Here is an 18,095-nt window from a genome sequence, read left to right as displayed (position 1 = left end):
AGCATTTTTCAATCGATAATCACCCGCTTTTAACTCTCCATCTTGAATGTTGCATGTTGATATCCTTAGAACACACCAGGAAAATAACAGCTTATAACATTAATGATATTCTGGTGCAGCAATGATTGCAGTGCAGCATCAGCGATGTTATCAGTTCCACCTTGTCTATTAAATTCTAGTTTGAAGTTCCACTGCACAGCTTTCTCCCTAGTTACGTGCGTCCCCTTTATAATCGGGGGTTAATAGCAAACTTGACTAACATTTTCGATAATTGAAATGATAATCATTTTTCAAGCCAACATCCTCTGGCTTCAATTGCAAAATAAATATCTTGTTTTGTTTTGTTATTTGGACAAGACAAGCAATTTCCCAGAGGGGGCTCTGGGAAATTGTGATGGATTAAAATTGTCTAAAGGTCAATCATTTCAAGACAACTGTCATTATCCGGCTCTAAAAGCCATATTGTGTCTAAACCATGCGTATCAATCAATGGGAACCGTCGCTCTGTGGATGAAACCAAGTAGAGCACAAGGCACACACACGCATGACCACAAATTGGTCCTCCCAAATCCAGACTATTCATTTTTTGATTTCCTGAAGTGCACCTGTGTTTTCTGACCAATTAAACAAGAACACACCATTTTGTCCCCTAGCTTGACAACCAAGCTGGCGGCTTTAAAAGCCTGTGGTTTGTGTGATAATGGCAGAATAGTGAATGCAACCATTAGAGGCCAGACAGGGTTGGGTGACCTTCACAAGCTAAGAGCCAGGCTGTTGTTGTCCTCCCTCAACTGAAGAACCCCTTTCGCTGCTCTGCCACTGCTGCCCATTATTTCTGGCTATTTGGGTGACCCGTGGCTGTTGTGTCATTTTCACACCACAGGGCTAATTGCACCAAATGGCGGTAGATTTTGAGGGAACAGATGAGATAGGCAGTCCATGCTGACCGCCTGGTGCCAACCATTAGAGGTAATTTACTTTAGAGCTGTAAAGATTCTCCAGGAGTTGATGTATTAACATTTAACAGTGAGTCCGTAGGGATTTGACAATCATTTCTCTGGTTTATCCGAATAAAAAACTAGAGTGCTACCAGCTTTCCCTGATAGCAAAAATAGTTAACTATTTGCTACAAGTGTTATTACGGCTCTGCTCTGCCGACAGCTGTGGCAGGAGGCGTTATGTTTTCAGGTTGTCCATCAGTCTATTCTTATGAACACAATATCTCACTATCGCACTTGGAGGCCATTTCTTGAAATTCGACACAAATGTCCAATTGGCCTCAAGGATGAACTGATTAATTTTCACGTCTGTCCCATTCTCCTGACCACAGTATCTCAGAAACATTTCAATCAAATCAAATCAAAATTACTTTATTTATCCCCAAGGGTGAATTCAGTTAGCCTGGTAGAATCTCTGTTAGAATGAGACAGCCTGATGGCTGTAGGAGAGAAGGATCTTTTGAATCTCTCCGTCCTGCTACGGAGAGAAAGGAGCCGTCCACTGCTGTTTTTTTGGTCCATAAAGGTTTTGTGTAGTGGATGATCTGGGTATTTCAGGATGGCCTGGAACATCTTGACAGTGCATGTCTCCACCACCTCCTCCAGTGTGTCCAACCTGGCTCCAACCACAGAACCAGCTCTTTAGACCAGTCTGTCCAACCGCCTTGCATCTCTGTGTGTGATGCTGCCTCCCCAGCAGACTGCAGCATAAAACAACACACTACCACCACAGACCAATAAAACATCTGCAGCATCTTACTACAGATGTCCAGAGATCTGAGCTTCCTTAAGAAAAAGAGGCAGCTCTGCCCCTTTTTGTAGAGAGCGTCTGTGTTTAGGGACCAGTCCAACTTATTATCCAGGTATACACCTAGATACTTAGAACTTGGCATCACCTCCATGTCCACCCCACAGGTATTCACTGGCTGAAGAGGGGGCTTGAACCTGCGGAAATCTCTGATCATTTCCTTAGTCTTTGAGGTGTTCAGTTGGATGGAAATTCATTACGTCTGGTACAAACATCCAACTGGACTCAAGGATGAACAAATTTCCTTTTGCTGGTAAAAAAGCTGAAGGTCATTCCCCTACTCTCTTTTCCCCCACATTTAATGTCGGACTTTAATGTCACTGTTAAATAGAAGCATAATGAGCCCACAAAAGTTTTCCGCCTAACTCATTAATTCCTACACTAATTAAGATGAAATTTCACCCAAATGTCTAATAGAATAAAATGATGAAGTTAGGTTACTTCCAAAATGATTAAGGTCAGTTTAGACATTACAGTGTTCTGCAGATACACTTTCTTTGCCATTATGTAAGATAGGGCTGGGCGATATGGACCAAAAGTCATATCCCAATATATTTAGGCTTAATATCGATACATGATATATATCCCGATATTTTTTATCACAAAGTGAGAGTAAATGTTCAGTCATAGTCAAACATAACATGTCACAAGTAGTTTTATTGAAACTGTTTATTTAAGTGAGCATCTATACTATATAACAACAGGAGTTCCTTTTTTAAATTCAAAGCTCCATAAAGTGCACATTTAAATAAAAAAATACTTTAAATAAAAATAGCCTATGAACTAAAATAGGCCAATCTTTTTTTGAAATAAATATATTTATATGAAAAAAAACCCCGAACATTACAAAACAACTAAATATGACAAACCATAGTAAGGGCAGCATTTATATAGAAAGAAAGAAAAACAAATTGAACTATATCCATATATGCGATATTCCATATCACATTTAAAAATATATCGATATGCTTTTCATATCGATATATCGCCCAGCCCTAATGTAAGACCATAACTCAAGAAAGTGATTTTTAACATTATACTAAATCAGTGACCCTTATCTTGACTTATATATGATCCTGGACAGACATGGATGTAAACTGCTTCTTGACTGTTTGGTTTTGAGTATTTTAATGTGTGTCTCCTCTGCTAACACATTTTATCCTCTCTTTGCTGTAGCTGGCTGTACCTTTGACGAGGACTCAGACCCTGGCTTGTGTGAGTACCGACAGGGACAAGAGGACGACTTTGACTGGCAGCTGATCAGGACCTACAATTGGCCACACCCGACCCCGGATCTTCTACGAGGTAAGTTCTAACCAAGCAGGAACTTCCAGGTCTGAAAAGAGAAGCCAGAGCAGGAAGGGCCTTAAACCTGTGTTCCTGCCAATGGCCAGCAGGAGGTGACTCCACTGGTTGAAAAAGACAAGTATAAAAGTCTATGAGGAAATGACCCTATTTCTCACTTGATTTATTACTTCATTAAACATCTTCCTAATTAATTTAAGGTCTCAAATGCTAGATTCAAGTCTTTTCAATAGAGCATGATGTTCATTTAGTAAATTATGCTCCCATTTAGAGTATACTGCCCTACAAAGCCTAACTACATTTTGGTCAAAATTGAGTTATAATTAAGAATTAACTCCTTGATGTCTGTTTTATCTTGTGACAAAGTTTTAGATTTCAATTTTGCTTTATTTCAGATAAATATTCATATAAAAACCACAAATCCAACTCAAAACCAAGCAGTAATTGCACTTACCATGATCTGCTTTGGATATATATACTAATTTAAACATAAAAATAATAGAAATTATAAGTTTATTTGAAAGGGAAATTATTATCTAGATAGTGATGAAAGTAAAAAAGTGAGATAAAATTATATTAAGACTCAAATATAACATTTCTTTATAATATTATATTATTTATACAAGTTGTATTTGCACTTTTAAATACACTTATAACAAAATCAATTTGAAAATGTTTATTCACTGAAAACAAAATATAAAAGCTGAAAGAAGACAACAACATTGTTGTTATTCCACTCTGTTTTTGCATCACTATTAGAACCTTTTACACCCCCTTTTTTGGGGTCAAAGGTCAAATAAATCATTGTGATTTATATTAATTTCATCATCAATACATGTAGGAACAAGTGTCATATCACTTATCTACATACAACCCATTTGGCTGGCCAGTTGAAACGCGTTAAACACATTAAAACATGTTAAAACACGTTAAAAAATCTGTTTTTCCCAGTTTTACCTTTTGCATAGTTACTGCAGTTAGACTTTGTAGGGCAGTAATGATGATAAAGCAGGGTGTAGCTGATTGACAGGTCGCTACCAAGGCTGCATCCTGGGGTTCTCAATCAGATCCACCCTATCGTCAAAATATCTTATCACTTTTGGCTCCAAAAAACCAAGTTGGCAAAGGCCAAAATGCTAAACTTGATCATTTTGTGACACAAACAATCTGTTTATCTGTTATCTAACTGAGTGGAATGCAGTATCTTGGTGTTTGAGACTGTGTCCACTGTTTAACAGCAAACAGGAATTTACTGGAATCATCTATCTTTTATCATTAACATATATGGTATATATTGGTTTAATTCATTTTAAGGTAATTCAGGTTTATTTGATGTTCAACTTTATGTTTTGTATGCAGGATTTAACAAGTCATGGATGGTTTGTGCAGTGATCTTTTTGTTTTGTAGCTTGACATATGTGATGGATTTTATTCCATTAAGATAAGTCAGGTTCCTGCAGCAGATATGTGGGAATATACTGTATATTTAGTAAAAACCAATATAAACCACAGAAGCTCCACGTCTAGAAATAGACTTATAAACAATGCTGTTATGCTACAAAAACACAACACAGAATAACCCGCCAGTCTACTATAAAGAGGCTTGCCGCAGCTTTTATGTGCCGTGCTGTTTTTCAGACGGTTCATTATGGGAGCTCTGTGAATGTTCAGAATAAAATAATGACACATTTAATCAAAACAAATTCTTTGCAAACTAGTTTCGACTGTTTGTGCAGAATTCTGTCAATTATCAGAGGGAAACTGCAAGTCCAAACATCAAGTCTGAAATCATTTCAGAGCAATCAAGGCGGGATAATTGTATGGCTTTGAATAGGGAGGGTCTAAAGAAAAGGAGCTATAGAAGTTGCTTTCTAAAGTCGGATGTTTTTGACAGAATTTCTAAAGCAGCAACACTGACTCATCCTCTGCAGTATATGGGCAATTTCTGGTGGGAGTGTAGTAAAAAGTTATCTTTTTAATTTGGATTATCCCCAACACTGGTCACTTCACAGACATATACTGTAGTGAGTTACAGAAAATGGGAATTCATTTCCAAGTATTAAGATAGTAATTTTCATAAAAACAGTTTTACACTGAAAAAAATCGGAGTGACATTTACTTTAAAAAAAGCTAATAATATTCATTTAATAGAACCAATTATTTTTTTATGAAAATACACAAGTAAATTGCAGATTCACTGATTCACTGTCCCTTAATTACATTTTAACTGGAAATATCAACTAATTAAGCCAATGAACTGGTTTAGTGGATATTACTTGGAACGAATGATTCAATTTACATACAAAACTGAGGACACATAATAACAAACAATCACTAAGTAATGCACTACATGAAAAACTGCTGTTTTAAAGTAAAAGCGCTGAATTCGTATTTCTTTGTAGAATTTATATAGATGATTGAAATAATAATTACAGGGCCAAAAAACCCCACTTTTTTTTCAGTGTACAGTTTACATAAATATCATCTTTTAAACGTCACTTTGCCTAAAATTTGATTCAATGGAAGACAGGAGAAAAAGAGAGAAGTTTGAACACTCCAGCACATATTTGATTACCACAGGCATTACAAACTCAAGTCATTATAAAAATATATAAAAATAAAAAAAATAAGAAAAGAAAAAAAAGCATTATACAGTCTTGTATCACATAGCCCAACCACACTCAAATAAAATGATATATATGATATAATTAAGGTGTTGACATTAAATACATTCTTAATCCTTTTTTAAAACCAGCTTTTCCCTTAATTTCACAAACCTTACCTGGAAGACTGTTCCAAAGGGCAATTGACCTATAAAATACTGACAACTTCATAGAGATAGTCTTAGGTAGTGGCAGAGTAATCAGTCCACTATTTGCCCCTCGAGTGTTATAAGAATGAGGATTTGAGCGGTAAATTATATTAATATAAAAAGATTTAGGAGTCTGAGTGTTGATTATTTTATGCAAGTATATTAGTACATTAGCACAGTGGTCGCGACCCCCAATATAACATGTTTGTTGTCAGTTTTACTGGTTTCAAGCTTTCGATTTCCAGCACTTCAAATGACAAACTGTGGATATTCTGTGTCGTTTTTGTGTCGTGCATGAAAAGCCATACTTGAAGAAGTGGGTATAATATTTAGGGAGCCTAGCCGGTGTCGGCCCCACTGCCCTCCATTTCTTGGGTGGTGGTCCCGTTAGGCTTTATGGGTGTAGACGTCAGGACCCCTGCTGCTGCTGCTGCTGACCCAGTCTGGAGCTTTTCTTTGCAGCCATCGCTCCATTTTTCCAGCATCAGTTATAGCTAGCTGCTAGCAAACTGCAGCTACGGTAAAGCAACAATGTGCCATTTTTTTTTCTTTTTGTTTGTTTAAAAATTGTGAGAAAAATTTCCAAATTAAACATTTGACCCAATAGTTGTTGTTTTCACGGTAAAAAAACTGCAGCTGTGGTTGCCAGAACTTTACCGTAATACATATGGTAGAACTTATTTTAATATTATGGTAAAAAGATATTAGCACTGTTGATTTTATTCAGTTTTTTTACTATATAAATAATTTTTTTTCCATCAAAAGAAACGCTGTTTAGCCACATAATTGACAATAAAATACTTCATAAATGCGGCATAAACTAAAGATTTTACCATTACATATTACAGTATATTTTTGTTATTTTTTCCGCTGTGCTCACTGAACAGAATCTCACAGTTCAGATCATACAAACTCAGTTGATACGACAAATTTTGGACAAATAATGAAGCAGACAACAACTAAAACACCTCCCTGTGCCAGAAATCCTCTTGCGACCACAATTGGGGTCTAGTTATAGCAGTAGCATTAGCAGATAGTCTATCCTTAAGTCTCAACCAGGTGAGACGTCCGTGCATTTCTACAACACTAGTTCTTGGAGAACAACCAAGAACTAGTCCTTGTTTTGAGCCACTTGTAATTTGTTTATAAGACTGTTGGATGCAGCAGACCAACAACTGAACAGTTATCAAAATGACAAAAAAACAATGAACAAACTACTTGATGAAGCAACTGTGGGTGGAGAAATGGAGCACATTTACACGTTATGGCAACAGCTCTACCCAGATGCATCTCAAGAGATGTGCCATCAGATTTTACCTCCTGACTTTTGATTTCTAAGCAGTAGACTGACTGCTGATAAACAAAAAAAATCCCACATTTGCTTGGCCATGCAGCTAGAGTCATGGTGACTGTTAGATGTGTTGCCGCAGGGAGGCCTTGAACTTCATCACCTTGTGCCAAGCAACAAAAAAAACAACCTTTTCTAAAGGGTTTGTCTTGCTATATGAACACTACAAAGTAGACTTTGTGCTCCTCCAGTACAGACAGGAATGCATTTGAGTTTTCCATCTTCCATCCAAAGGTGCCGTTAGCAGCCAAGACCCAATTGATTCCAGTATTTTGCTGCTTTCACACCTTTAATGTGAGCTGTTAGCTTGTGAACAAATCACCCAAAATGCCCTTTGGGGCAAAGACTGAAAAAGTCTATAGATATGCAGCAGAACGTTAAATTACTTTGAGGACGGAGCCTTTTTATCTGTCTCTCAGTCTCATCTAAAGAAGAACTGAAGGTGACTCAACACAGTGCTGAACAACTCGTGTTTGTGGCTTTGTTGAGCAGACAGCCATATCACATCTCAAAGTCAATCAATATTTCACATTAATAATAGATCCAGTGAATTTGTGTAATTTATTCTACAAAATGTCTCTCATGATGATGATCCCACAAAGACTTATGCCCTGTTTAACCCTCGAGGCACCTTAGGGACCAAACGTGTACATTCAGCTAATTTTATGTTTTTGATTCTCAATATATCAGTCAGTTTAAAGGCTAATTGTATGAAACTTGACCAGGGGCAGCAGAGCTAAATCACATACAGTTTCAATGGAGGCCTGGTTCTCTTACCTTGCAAAATGCATGGCAATGAAAAAGCTGAACATAAAAATGGTCTTGGTGTGTTGGGAATTGATATAAAGGAGTTATCAATTATTGAACTAGTCAAGGCTGTAATAACCTCACCCCAAGTATTCCAATTTGCACCTTATTTTTGAAAATATTGCATATTTTGTGTTTTTAACCCTTGAGAAAATCAGGGGTTCTTATGACAAAAAGGACATTAACTCTATGGAGTTTTGGGCTATTTTGTCCATTTTTGAATCCTTTTCATCCTGCTTGTATACACCACTTAAAAATGTTTAAATGCCATGTTGGTATATTTTTTTCAACAACCTAACAACCTAACCTATATGACCTAATAATAATTGATTTTTTTATTCTGACTTACTGGATCAACATTTTGAACCAAAAAGAAACAAAGAAAAACCAACATAAATGTGATCTTGTGATTGTGTGTGATCCTGTCATCCAACTCTGGTTTTGGTTCTAGTGGGACTGAACAATTTTACAATTTTGGTCATTTTGTGTATTTTGTTGTGTCTTTTTTAGTTATTTTGTGTCCTTTTTGGTCATTTTTTGTCTTTTTTAGTCCTTTAGTCCAACATAAAATGTGTTTTTCAATCTTTTTTTACTTTCAAAAAACTAAAATGCTCAATAAAGAATTTTAAATGTTGCAAATGTGAACAACGGTTGCAAATCTAAAATATAAGAGAATTACATCCAGTTCTATAATTTTATACAAAATATATTTTACCTTGTCTCCAGTTTTACTTGGTATATCATCATCAAACTGAAACTGGCCTCATGGAGTTCACAGCCAGAACTTAAGAGGTAAATTTACAGTAGGGCTCCACGCTGCTTTGTTTTCTAGTCTGGATGTCATGAAGAAGTCTGGATTTGGTGCTTTTGGAGACTCGGCATAAGTGAGACTATGAATAGTGGAGGTTAGAAAGCAAACCAATGATAGCTGACAGCCATAAAAGCGTTAAAATTGTGAATTTTGCCTCTGAATGTTTAAAAAAAATCTTGGGGTCGGAGAGTAATGACCTGACTCTCACAGTGGGTGATGTCAAAGAGGGCTTTCTCATAAAATGCATTGCCTTCACCGATATTGAATCACCCTCTATACTAAATTGAAAAGTTGGCAGCTGTGTAAAGATAAAGAAAAAGGCTGACAGATCATGATTGCACATGCACATTGCTGACACGCTGTGAAATCTGGATATTCTCACCAGTGATCACAGCATTCTCTCACTCATGGGTCTTAAAGAAAGTGTGAACATGCTTTATTTCCACTCCGGCTGAATGTTAATGGCTGTTGAAATGGACTTAGAGCCGACGTCTGCATGCTCACCATGTTTTCTCAGTGATTTATGCCAAACAATCTTATTACCTAGGACCCTGTTCCAATCATCAACCTACTGACAGCTTGTTTTCCCACATTCAGCCCCTTGCTGCTTTTCTATTTAAGTTTGTCATGCGTCTACACAGGTGGCCTGCCTCCAATCTGCACTGACATTTTACATACATGTCTGTTTAAAGCAGTGTGTTTTTTTTATTTGAGAAATGCTTTGCAAGCCTAAATCCAGAGGAAAACATCCAAGTGTGAATGGTGCTGATTATAGGCTGTTGGTTTGGTGTGTAGTGTGGCAGTTCATGGAATGAGCCAGCAGACGTACACTGTAAAAAGAACCTGCTGTGGTTGCCAGAACTTTACCGTAATAAATACTTTTTCTAATATTACGGTAAAAAGATCACTGTTGATTTCACGTTTAAGATTGACATTTTATCCTTTTTTTACTATATAAATACGTTTTTCCATCAAAAGAAACGCTGTTTTGCCATAATTGACAAGAAAATACTTTATAAATGCTGCAAAAATTAGATTTACCATTTAAAAAGATTTTACCAATAAATATTATAGTATATTTTTGTTAGAGATATGGTGTTTAGTACATTTTACAGTGAGAAAAAATAAATCCAAAAATTACAGTGGTGGCTTGTATATATATCCCTTACATTAAATTACATTACATTAAATACATATAACTGTTGTTTTTACGGTAAAAGAACTTTACCGTAATTAATATAGTAGAACTTTTTTATACTTATACTCATTGTTACTGAAACTGAATTAACTCATTTATCATTTTATGGTCTTTTACTGTTGGTGTTTATCAGATTTTCACCGTAAAATCTACAGACATTTTTTACAGTTTAGTGGCAGTTTATGGACTGAGCCAGCAGACGTACAGGATTTCATAATCCATTCATAGCTATCAAGTGCTTGTTCCGCTGTTCCAGGCACAGATCCCCCGAGGCAGGCTGGGTATGTTAAGGAACTCCCTGGGATTGGTGGAGTCTAGCATGGGTCATTGCTGATTACACTTCCTGGTGTTCCTCAGGGGCCCACAGTGCCACAAAAGCTGCTTTTCATCTTCTTTTCATCCCATTAGAGAAGGTCAGTTTCAAACAGGATGAGCACATGCTTGGATAACTTCTCTCAGATGCAGCTGGATAAGAGATGGAGATTGGATATATAGCTGTGTGGGATCTCATCATCACAGGAACCTGTTGTGAGTCCACTTATGGGACTTCAAGTTGTCTTATATGACAAACTGTGTTGAAATTTGGGGAAATGCATATAAAACAGACCTAGATCCAATAATTAAACTGCAGAAAAGAGCTATTAGGATAATAAATGAAGTTTGATACCTTGATTCTACAAATCAGCTTTTTTATTAGATCACACACATTAACATTTTTGGACAAAAAAAATATGTATGTGTAATACAGCACCATAGTAATGAGTTCATAAACCCGGAAGGGAGGTAACATCTTAGCACCATGGGGTCTATCCTGTCAAACTCAATGAGGATTTTGATTTGGTTTTTGGTTAGATGCCTGAAATAAGGTCTGTGGTTACCACAAGCTGAAGAGTTTTTCGAAATTCTAGTCGTGTTTTTCAGAGCTCTTGCAAACTCTTGTAAATTGTTAATTATGTTAATAAACAATTTATTAGGCGACAAATTCGCTAGTTTGTTGAAACTGCTGGTTAGCTTGTTGGAGAGCGTCTGAAGCAAAAAGACTGTGAGCAAGAAGTCATGTGTTGTAGTTGCTATAGCATAACATTAGCTTTTTACAGCTGCATTAACACTTTAAACATAATGAGGAAATGCATATAAAACAAACCTAGATCCAATAATTAAACTGCAGAAAAGAGCTTTTAGGATAATAAATAAAGTTGGATCTTATAAAAAGATTGTACAGGATCGGCAAAAATAAGCCTTGGGGCTTCAGCCTTTTCCTTTTTCGGTTGCTGTCTGATGGATTCTTTTGTAAAAACATGATTTTATTTATTTTTTTAACCGAAATAAAGCATTCATTCATTCATTCATTCATTCAAGTGCTACACTGGCCTTTCATCTCCTCCAGCTGGCCAAAACAGCCCTAAGCATAAGAGTCTTTCTCATAAATATATAATTAATATTCTTCTTTTAAATATTAATTTTAATCCTTGTAGTCAATGATACAGTGTGTTCATTTATTCAGACTGACCTCCCCAAACAACGGCTGTAAAGGTTGTTTGTGCAAGCACCTCATAACGATCCATATTTATGTTTATTGTTTGCTGGCAACCATTATCGTATAAAGCAGTAGTTCTCAACCTTTTTGAGTCGCGACCCCCAATTTAACAGAATCTCACACGCACAGTTCAGATCACCCAAAAAAGAAACAAAATGACCAAAAAAAGGAAACAAAATGACGAAAAAAGACACAAATTTACCACAAAATGACCAAAAGAGACACAAAATGACCAGAAAAGACACAAAATGACCAAAAAGACACAAAATGACCAAAAAAAGACACAAAATGACCCAAAAAAGAAACAAAATTACCAAAAAAAGACACAAAATGACCAGAAAAGACACAAAATGACCAAAATAGACACAAATTGACCACAAAAATGATCAAAAAAAGACACCAATTGACCACAAAATGACCCAAAAAAGAACCAAAATGACCAAAAAAAGACACAAAATGACTAAGAAAAAAAACGTAAGAATATAGGTAAAATCATATTACCTAACAGCATGTTAAATAGTTAAAATTGTTTCAACTCGACCAACATTAAAATGGTGGTAAAATTAATATAATACTGTATCATTCACAGAATATTTTTTGATTGAATTTGTCTGAATTGAGAGGAGTACGTTTCACTTGTTATACATTTACCCTAGGTTTATTTTGATAGTTATAATTCAACTTGGTACGGATGAGCTGTTATAGATAATAACACTTCTTGTTACTTTTATTTAAGTGAAGGATCAGAGTTTCTTTTTTTGACCACTAACACCAACGATTGGTACATAGAATCCCATACATACTGCATTAATATGGAGTCTAGAGAGATATGTGGTTCAATCTAACCTGCGTGTTAAGCTTTGTATTTATTTACCATTGCATCATGCTTTATTGGAGGAAAGTGAAATTGATTAAGTTGTCAGTGAACACACTATCTGTCAGAGTGAAAATATGCTTCTACCTGTTCATCCCCAGTGTAAGTTCAGCTTTATCTGTAGTGTTTTTACACTTCAATGAAAACTGACCTTTCTATCTGATCCCATGGTTTATCCTGCAGCTCAAGAATAATATGCAAGGTCAGAGTTTTCCAAGAGGACCTCTAAAGCAACACCACAAATTTAAGTTTTACCTGAAATTTTTCCAAGGGCTTTAAATTCTTTCAGAGACGCTAAAGAGACTGCAATTGAGACAACAACTTAGTTTATTGGGCAGCAGCAGCTCAATAGTATTGATCTGCGCCCACCAGCCAGTGGAATACCAATGACATGAAACATTGCAGCTAAAAAGGAACATGTTACGCCCTTCAGCTTTGCAGTTTTTCTTCCCACAGCAGTGTTTCTTCTTCAGAATCTCTCAGCCTGCTTGTCAGCATCGTAATGCAGGATGTGAAAAGCCAAGGCTCAGTGTCTGGAGCTGCTGTATGTGGGAAAGCAAACATGATTACTGTGCATGATGGACAGGATGTTCTCTTAATGGTAAACTGGAACAGGTTTCTGCTGTGCTGGATCAGGCTAAGCAGATTCAGAGACCCTTGAAGGAGATTTTATTGGAGTTGAATTCAATTGAACCCTCAAAGGACACATAAAAAATCGACTACACTGTAAAAAAAAATTGTAGAAATTATAGTAAAACACTGTCAAAGTACATCAGAAATAGGGCGTAAAATTAAAAATTGTGTATCACCGTAGTAGACACTTTTAATTACCGTAAATATAAGAATAGCACAAAACTTGAAGGAGAATTTATTGGAGCTGAATTCAATTGAATCCTCAAAGGACACATAAAAAATGGACTACACTGTAAAAAATGTTTGTAGAAATTACAGTAAAACCCTGTCAAATTACATCAGAAATAGGGCGTAAAATAAAAAATTGTGTATCGCCGTAGGAGACACTTTTAACTACCGTAAATCAAATAATAGCACAAAACTTTTACTTTTACTGTGATAAACTGTAGGAAACACACAGTTTTGCTTCAAAAATGAGTGATGTGCCAATGAAGCCTCATGAACCTTTTTCTGTTTTGGCGCACTTGGTTTAAAGAAAAAGGCTCAAGCAATGGTAATTGAATGTGCTTTCAGGTCTTTGGTGAACATAGTGCGCCATCTAGTGGGCTCAGAAAATAAAGAAAATGGTTCATGAAGCTTCATTTGCCCATCACTAGTAAAAATATAAATTTTTTTAATGTAAAATTAATAGAGAAATACTATAATGTGTGAATGAATGACACAATTACCCTAAAACCAATGGGTCTATTCAGTCTAAATTACAGTTTCTGCTGATATATACATTTACATTTACAGTAGAAAACCCACTCACTGGCATTTTTACTGTGTTGTTCTGGCAAGCAAAGCTGCCGGTATTTTACTGTTAATTAAACAGATTATTTTTTACAGTGTATGTTTAGTCAATAACCCCATAGGGTCTCTTTGAGAACGTCTAGAAAGGTTGGTCTAAATTCAAACCTTAAAAGTTTTCCTGCATAAAACTGTATCTTTGAAGTAGTTCTTAGACAGTATTAAAAGCCTTTTGCTTTTCGAAATAAAAAGTGATTTTCAGTTAATTTAAACAGTTTAATCAAGCAGACAGAGTCAATAGCTGGTCTGTGGTTAATACCAGGATGTTTAATTACCTCTTTCTGTTTGGACAATCATTTTCAGCCTGAGAAACAGTAGTCACATGTGTGAATCAAAGCGAAACGCGGCCTATTGTTCCATAAGACCTTTATATGAGAAGCTTAACCGGAAAATGAGGGTAATTATCATGAAGGATCATTTAAAGTGCAGCTCATTAATTGACTTTATGCAAGGTATTTTTGCTCAGTGCTTATCCAACCCAGTCAGCCGAATAAATGTTGGCATGGATACGTTTAGCTCAATGTTTCTGAACAGATGCAACACGTTATCATTCCCTCCCGTGGTAGTAATAACATTGTTGGGGTGGGACATACAGGTGCACTGGGTTGCAGTTTTAAAAACATGGTTAATGTTGTGAATTTCATTGAAAAAGGAAAAAGATCAGGGTTTGGGTAAAGAACTCGATGATGATTTTGACCTGGTTTATTGAATTGGTTTTTGGTTAGATGCCTGAAATAAAGTCTGTGGTTACCACAAGCTGGAGAGATTTTCGAATTCTAGTCAAGTTTTTCAGAGCTCTTGCAAACTCTTGTAGATTGTTAATTATGTTAATAAACAATTTATTAGGCTACACATTCGCTAGTTTGTCAAAACTGCTGGTTAGCTTGTTGGAGAGCGTCTGAAGCAAAATGACTGTGATGTAGCAGTCATGTGTTGTAGTTCGCTATAGCAACAACATTAGCTTTTTACAGCTGCTTTAACGCTTCAAACATAATAAAAGTGGCATTCATTTATGAACATTATCCTGCAGAACAAAACACGTCAGCATCAGAAACATGTGTTTGCCACAGAGCTTATTTTCTGCCAAGATCCAAATCCAATGCAAAAATCCCATAGGAGAATTCTCTATAGACCCCATAGTGATGCTACTTCTAGGTTGGCCTACACAAATACTAAGATATTTGTAATTTCTGCACTGTAAAAAATAATTGTAGAAATTACAGTTTAACACTGTGAAATTGCATTAGAAATAAGGTGTAAAATTTAAAGTAGTATATTACTGTAGTAGCCACTTAATTACCGTAAATGAAGGAATAGTACACAGCTTAAATTGTAAAAATATTTTTAAAAATGTATGTAAAATGAATAGAGAAATACCATAATGTCACAAAGACACAATTACCCTGAAAAAAGCAGGATTATTCAGTCTAAATAACTTTTTCTGATATTTACATTTAAATGTACAATAGAAAATCCACTCAGTGTATTTTTTACGGTGAAGTTCTGGCAACCAAAGCTGCCGGTATTTTACCATCAATTAAACATATTTTTTTTTTACAGTGTGGATGCAGTTTCAATATGAATAAAAACCATCAAACTACTGCATGCAGTTACGTTGGTCACATTTATTTGTGACACATTTTTTGTATGGAAGTTAATTTACAGGGTAACAAGAAAAATAACATTAATAGTCTTTTTTTTTATATGCACACTGGTCTCCCCTGGTGTCTGTAACCAGCCTGTCCTCATCCAGCCCCAGACTGTGATGCTCATTATACCATGTCATCAGTCAGCTACAGCTAAAGGCTGCTGAAAATGTTAAATATTAACATATGTGTGGTTTGCAGAAACATAGAATGCCAGAAAGTTTATTTTTCTGGTAAATGGGCAAGTTTGAGTTTTCAGAACATATATTCTGTATCTTCTATTTGCAGCTATTTTAAAAATATAGATCCAAAGACATTCTGTAGACGAATACACCTATTAAACGAGCCCGGTCTTCCATACAACGAGATGATGTGTGCTCTCAAATTTCTTTCAACCCATTGCCATTTCAAACAAAGACAGAATGCAAATATCATGTGACTCAGTGAAAAAGTCATCATTAATGGCAGCTTTGGTTCAACATAAATCACCTCTGAGCTATGAATGCTATTGCAGTGCTGGTCCGGCAGCCACAGAGTTCAGTAAAGCTAAGCAGACTTCTGAGGCTCTTCTCCCTTCAAACTTCCCTCTTGGGGTTTGAACATGATGCTCATTTGCTGCACAGAACTTCAAACCGTTTATGGTTTCTTGCCTCCACTCGCTGCCCTCTCGCCTGTCCCCGCTCTGCCGGGTTTTTTTTTTCCTGAACACTGCTGGCTTTGATGATCCAGGGCCCAGAGTAGGAAAACTAACTAGAGGAGGCAGAATGACTCTTTGCATTTAAATGGCACATTAACAGAGAGCAGTTTCTCTTGATCGCATGACTTATTTGAATTTGTCAGCATTGGAGAGTCTGTTATTGTGGAGGTACAGTGAGGTCTATGTACTGCTCAAGGGCCAATTCATAAATTCTGCTACCAATCAGAGATGGAGGGATTAATCTTCTTAAAACACGATCACCATCGTGACTTTCCTTACCTTAAAACAACTGCTTTGATCTGCTAAAATACAGAGCTAGATATCACCATGAAACTTCTTACATTGAGACAATGTTGTAGTTTTATGTTTTCTGAAAAAAATTCAACATGCACATTATGCATTATCTTAATAAATATGTGCTAATTTGCATAAATGTCCATCACAGAAATGTTAACATTGGATAAAGCCATTACTATAGTGGTTATCTATATATTTGGTTGTCACTCCATGAACCAAAAATACTGTCCACAGCCATAAAAAATAGAAAAATAAATGAATTGCTGTGTTTTTAGTAATAAGATGTTACATAAATTGTAGTAAAATAAACACCTAAATGTGTATTTTAGGGAAGCCCAATATATGATACATGATATCAGATAAAGGGCCAATACAGACTCACATAGCTGGATCGGCTATCAGTGACAATCTGGCCAACTAATTCAACTTTATGTTTATATACCACACTCTAAAACATTTCAAGTCAGTTAAAATTGCAAATGAAAGTTCACCTGCTGCCTTAAAAATGCAATTTAACTCAAGTTGCGGTTTGTCTTTGTTTAAACTCGGAAATTAAAGTTTAAAAAGTTGATTGTACTACAGTCAGAACAAGTTAAATGCAATCCAGGACACCCTATTAACGGATTAGAATTGTTAAATTGGTTTAAACTTAGCCTAGTAACAAAAAATACGATTTTTGAAATTAGCTACTTTTTCATATTTTTGTTTCCAGTCACAGAAACATTTTGGAGAAGTCACTTCTTGTCACAGTCACATGACCACCACACCAGGGTGTTGACTATGTGTAGCTTAGGGATTTAATGAGTTATTGTGAAGCATAAAGCTGAATATGGGAGATTCTAAAAGATTTAAAGTGTTTGATACACGGGTGTCACCATGGGTTCTTATGGGTTAAATTAAATTCCAGTATATAAGACATGTATATGCAAATACATGTCTTATATACTGGATTTTAATTCCTGTTTTAGCTTTTACCAAACTGTCACTGCTTTTAAAAGGATTGCACTTGCATTGTAGTTTCTGATTTTTTTCACCAATTTTATGTTGCCCAATTCATTGTTTTAATAATAATTAACATTTCTGTTAGTGTATTTGTTTTTGTTTCACAAAGTTAGGACAGCCAAGCTTAAGCCAAGTCTGATGTTGCCTTCCACATAAAAGACTGATCCCGGCTAACTTCCACTCAGTGATGCACACAGCTTATTAATTAAACACTGGTATTAGATGCTTAGTCGGATCAGTGCATTCCTAGTGCATTTTGCTTGTTTTCTATCCACTCGTCTGAAAGACGACATGTTATGAAAGCAAAATAGCCCAAATCTCCTAAGTGACCAGTGCATGAAAAACCAACGTTTTAGCCTGCAGTGTCTCGCCTTAATGAAGTGGACGGTTGCATCAGATTTGGGATGCCATTAATTAGTGTCTCAGACAGCAGCAGAATGGACATCTCTTCCAGCGGAAGAAGCCGCTGCCTA

General features: G+C 36.1%; 1 protein-coding gene across 4 annotated transcripts in view; it reads left to right on the top strand.

Annotated features, from left to right (window-relative positions):
* The window catches only part of LOC131985023 (receptor-type tyrosine-protein phosphatase U-like), a 321,313-nt gene that overhangs the window by 73,559 nt on the left and 229,659 nt on the right, over positions 1–18,095 (top strand). For all 4 annotated transcript variants that reach the window (XM_059350038.1, XM_059350037.1, XM_059350036.1 and 1 more), the window contains exon 2: positions 2,983–3,111. In XM_059350038.1, the coding sequence (XP_059206021.1) occupies positions 2,983–3,111 (129 nt within the window). The remainder of the gene's footprint in view (positions 1–2,982; positions 3,112–18,095) is intronic.

This window comes from Centropristis striata, chromosome 14 (assembly GCF_030273125.1).
Source record: "Centropristis striata isolate RG_2023a ecotype Rhode Island chromosome 14, C.striata_1.0, whole genome shotgun sequence".
NCBI lineage: Eukaryota > Metazoa > Chordata > Actinopteri > Perciformes > Serranidae > Centropristis > Centropristis striata.
The sequence above is the reverse complement of the archived record's forward strand: the minus strand, read 5'-3'. Positions and strand labels throughout refer to the sequence as shown.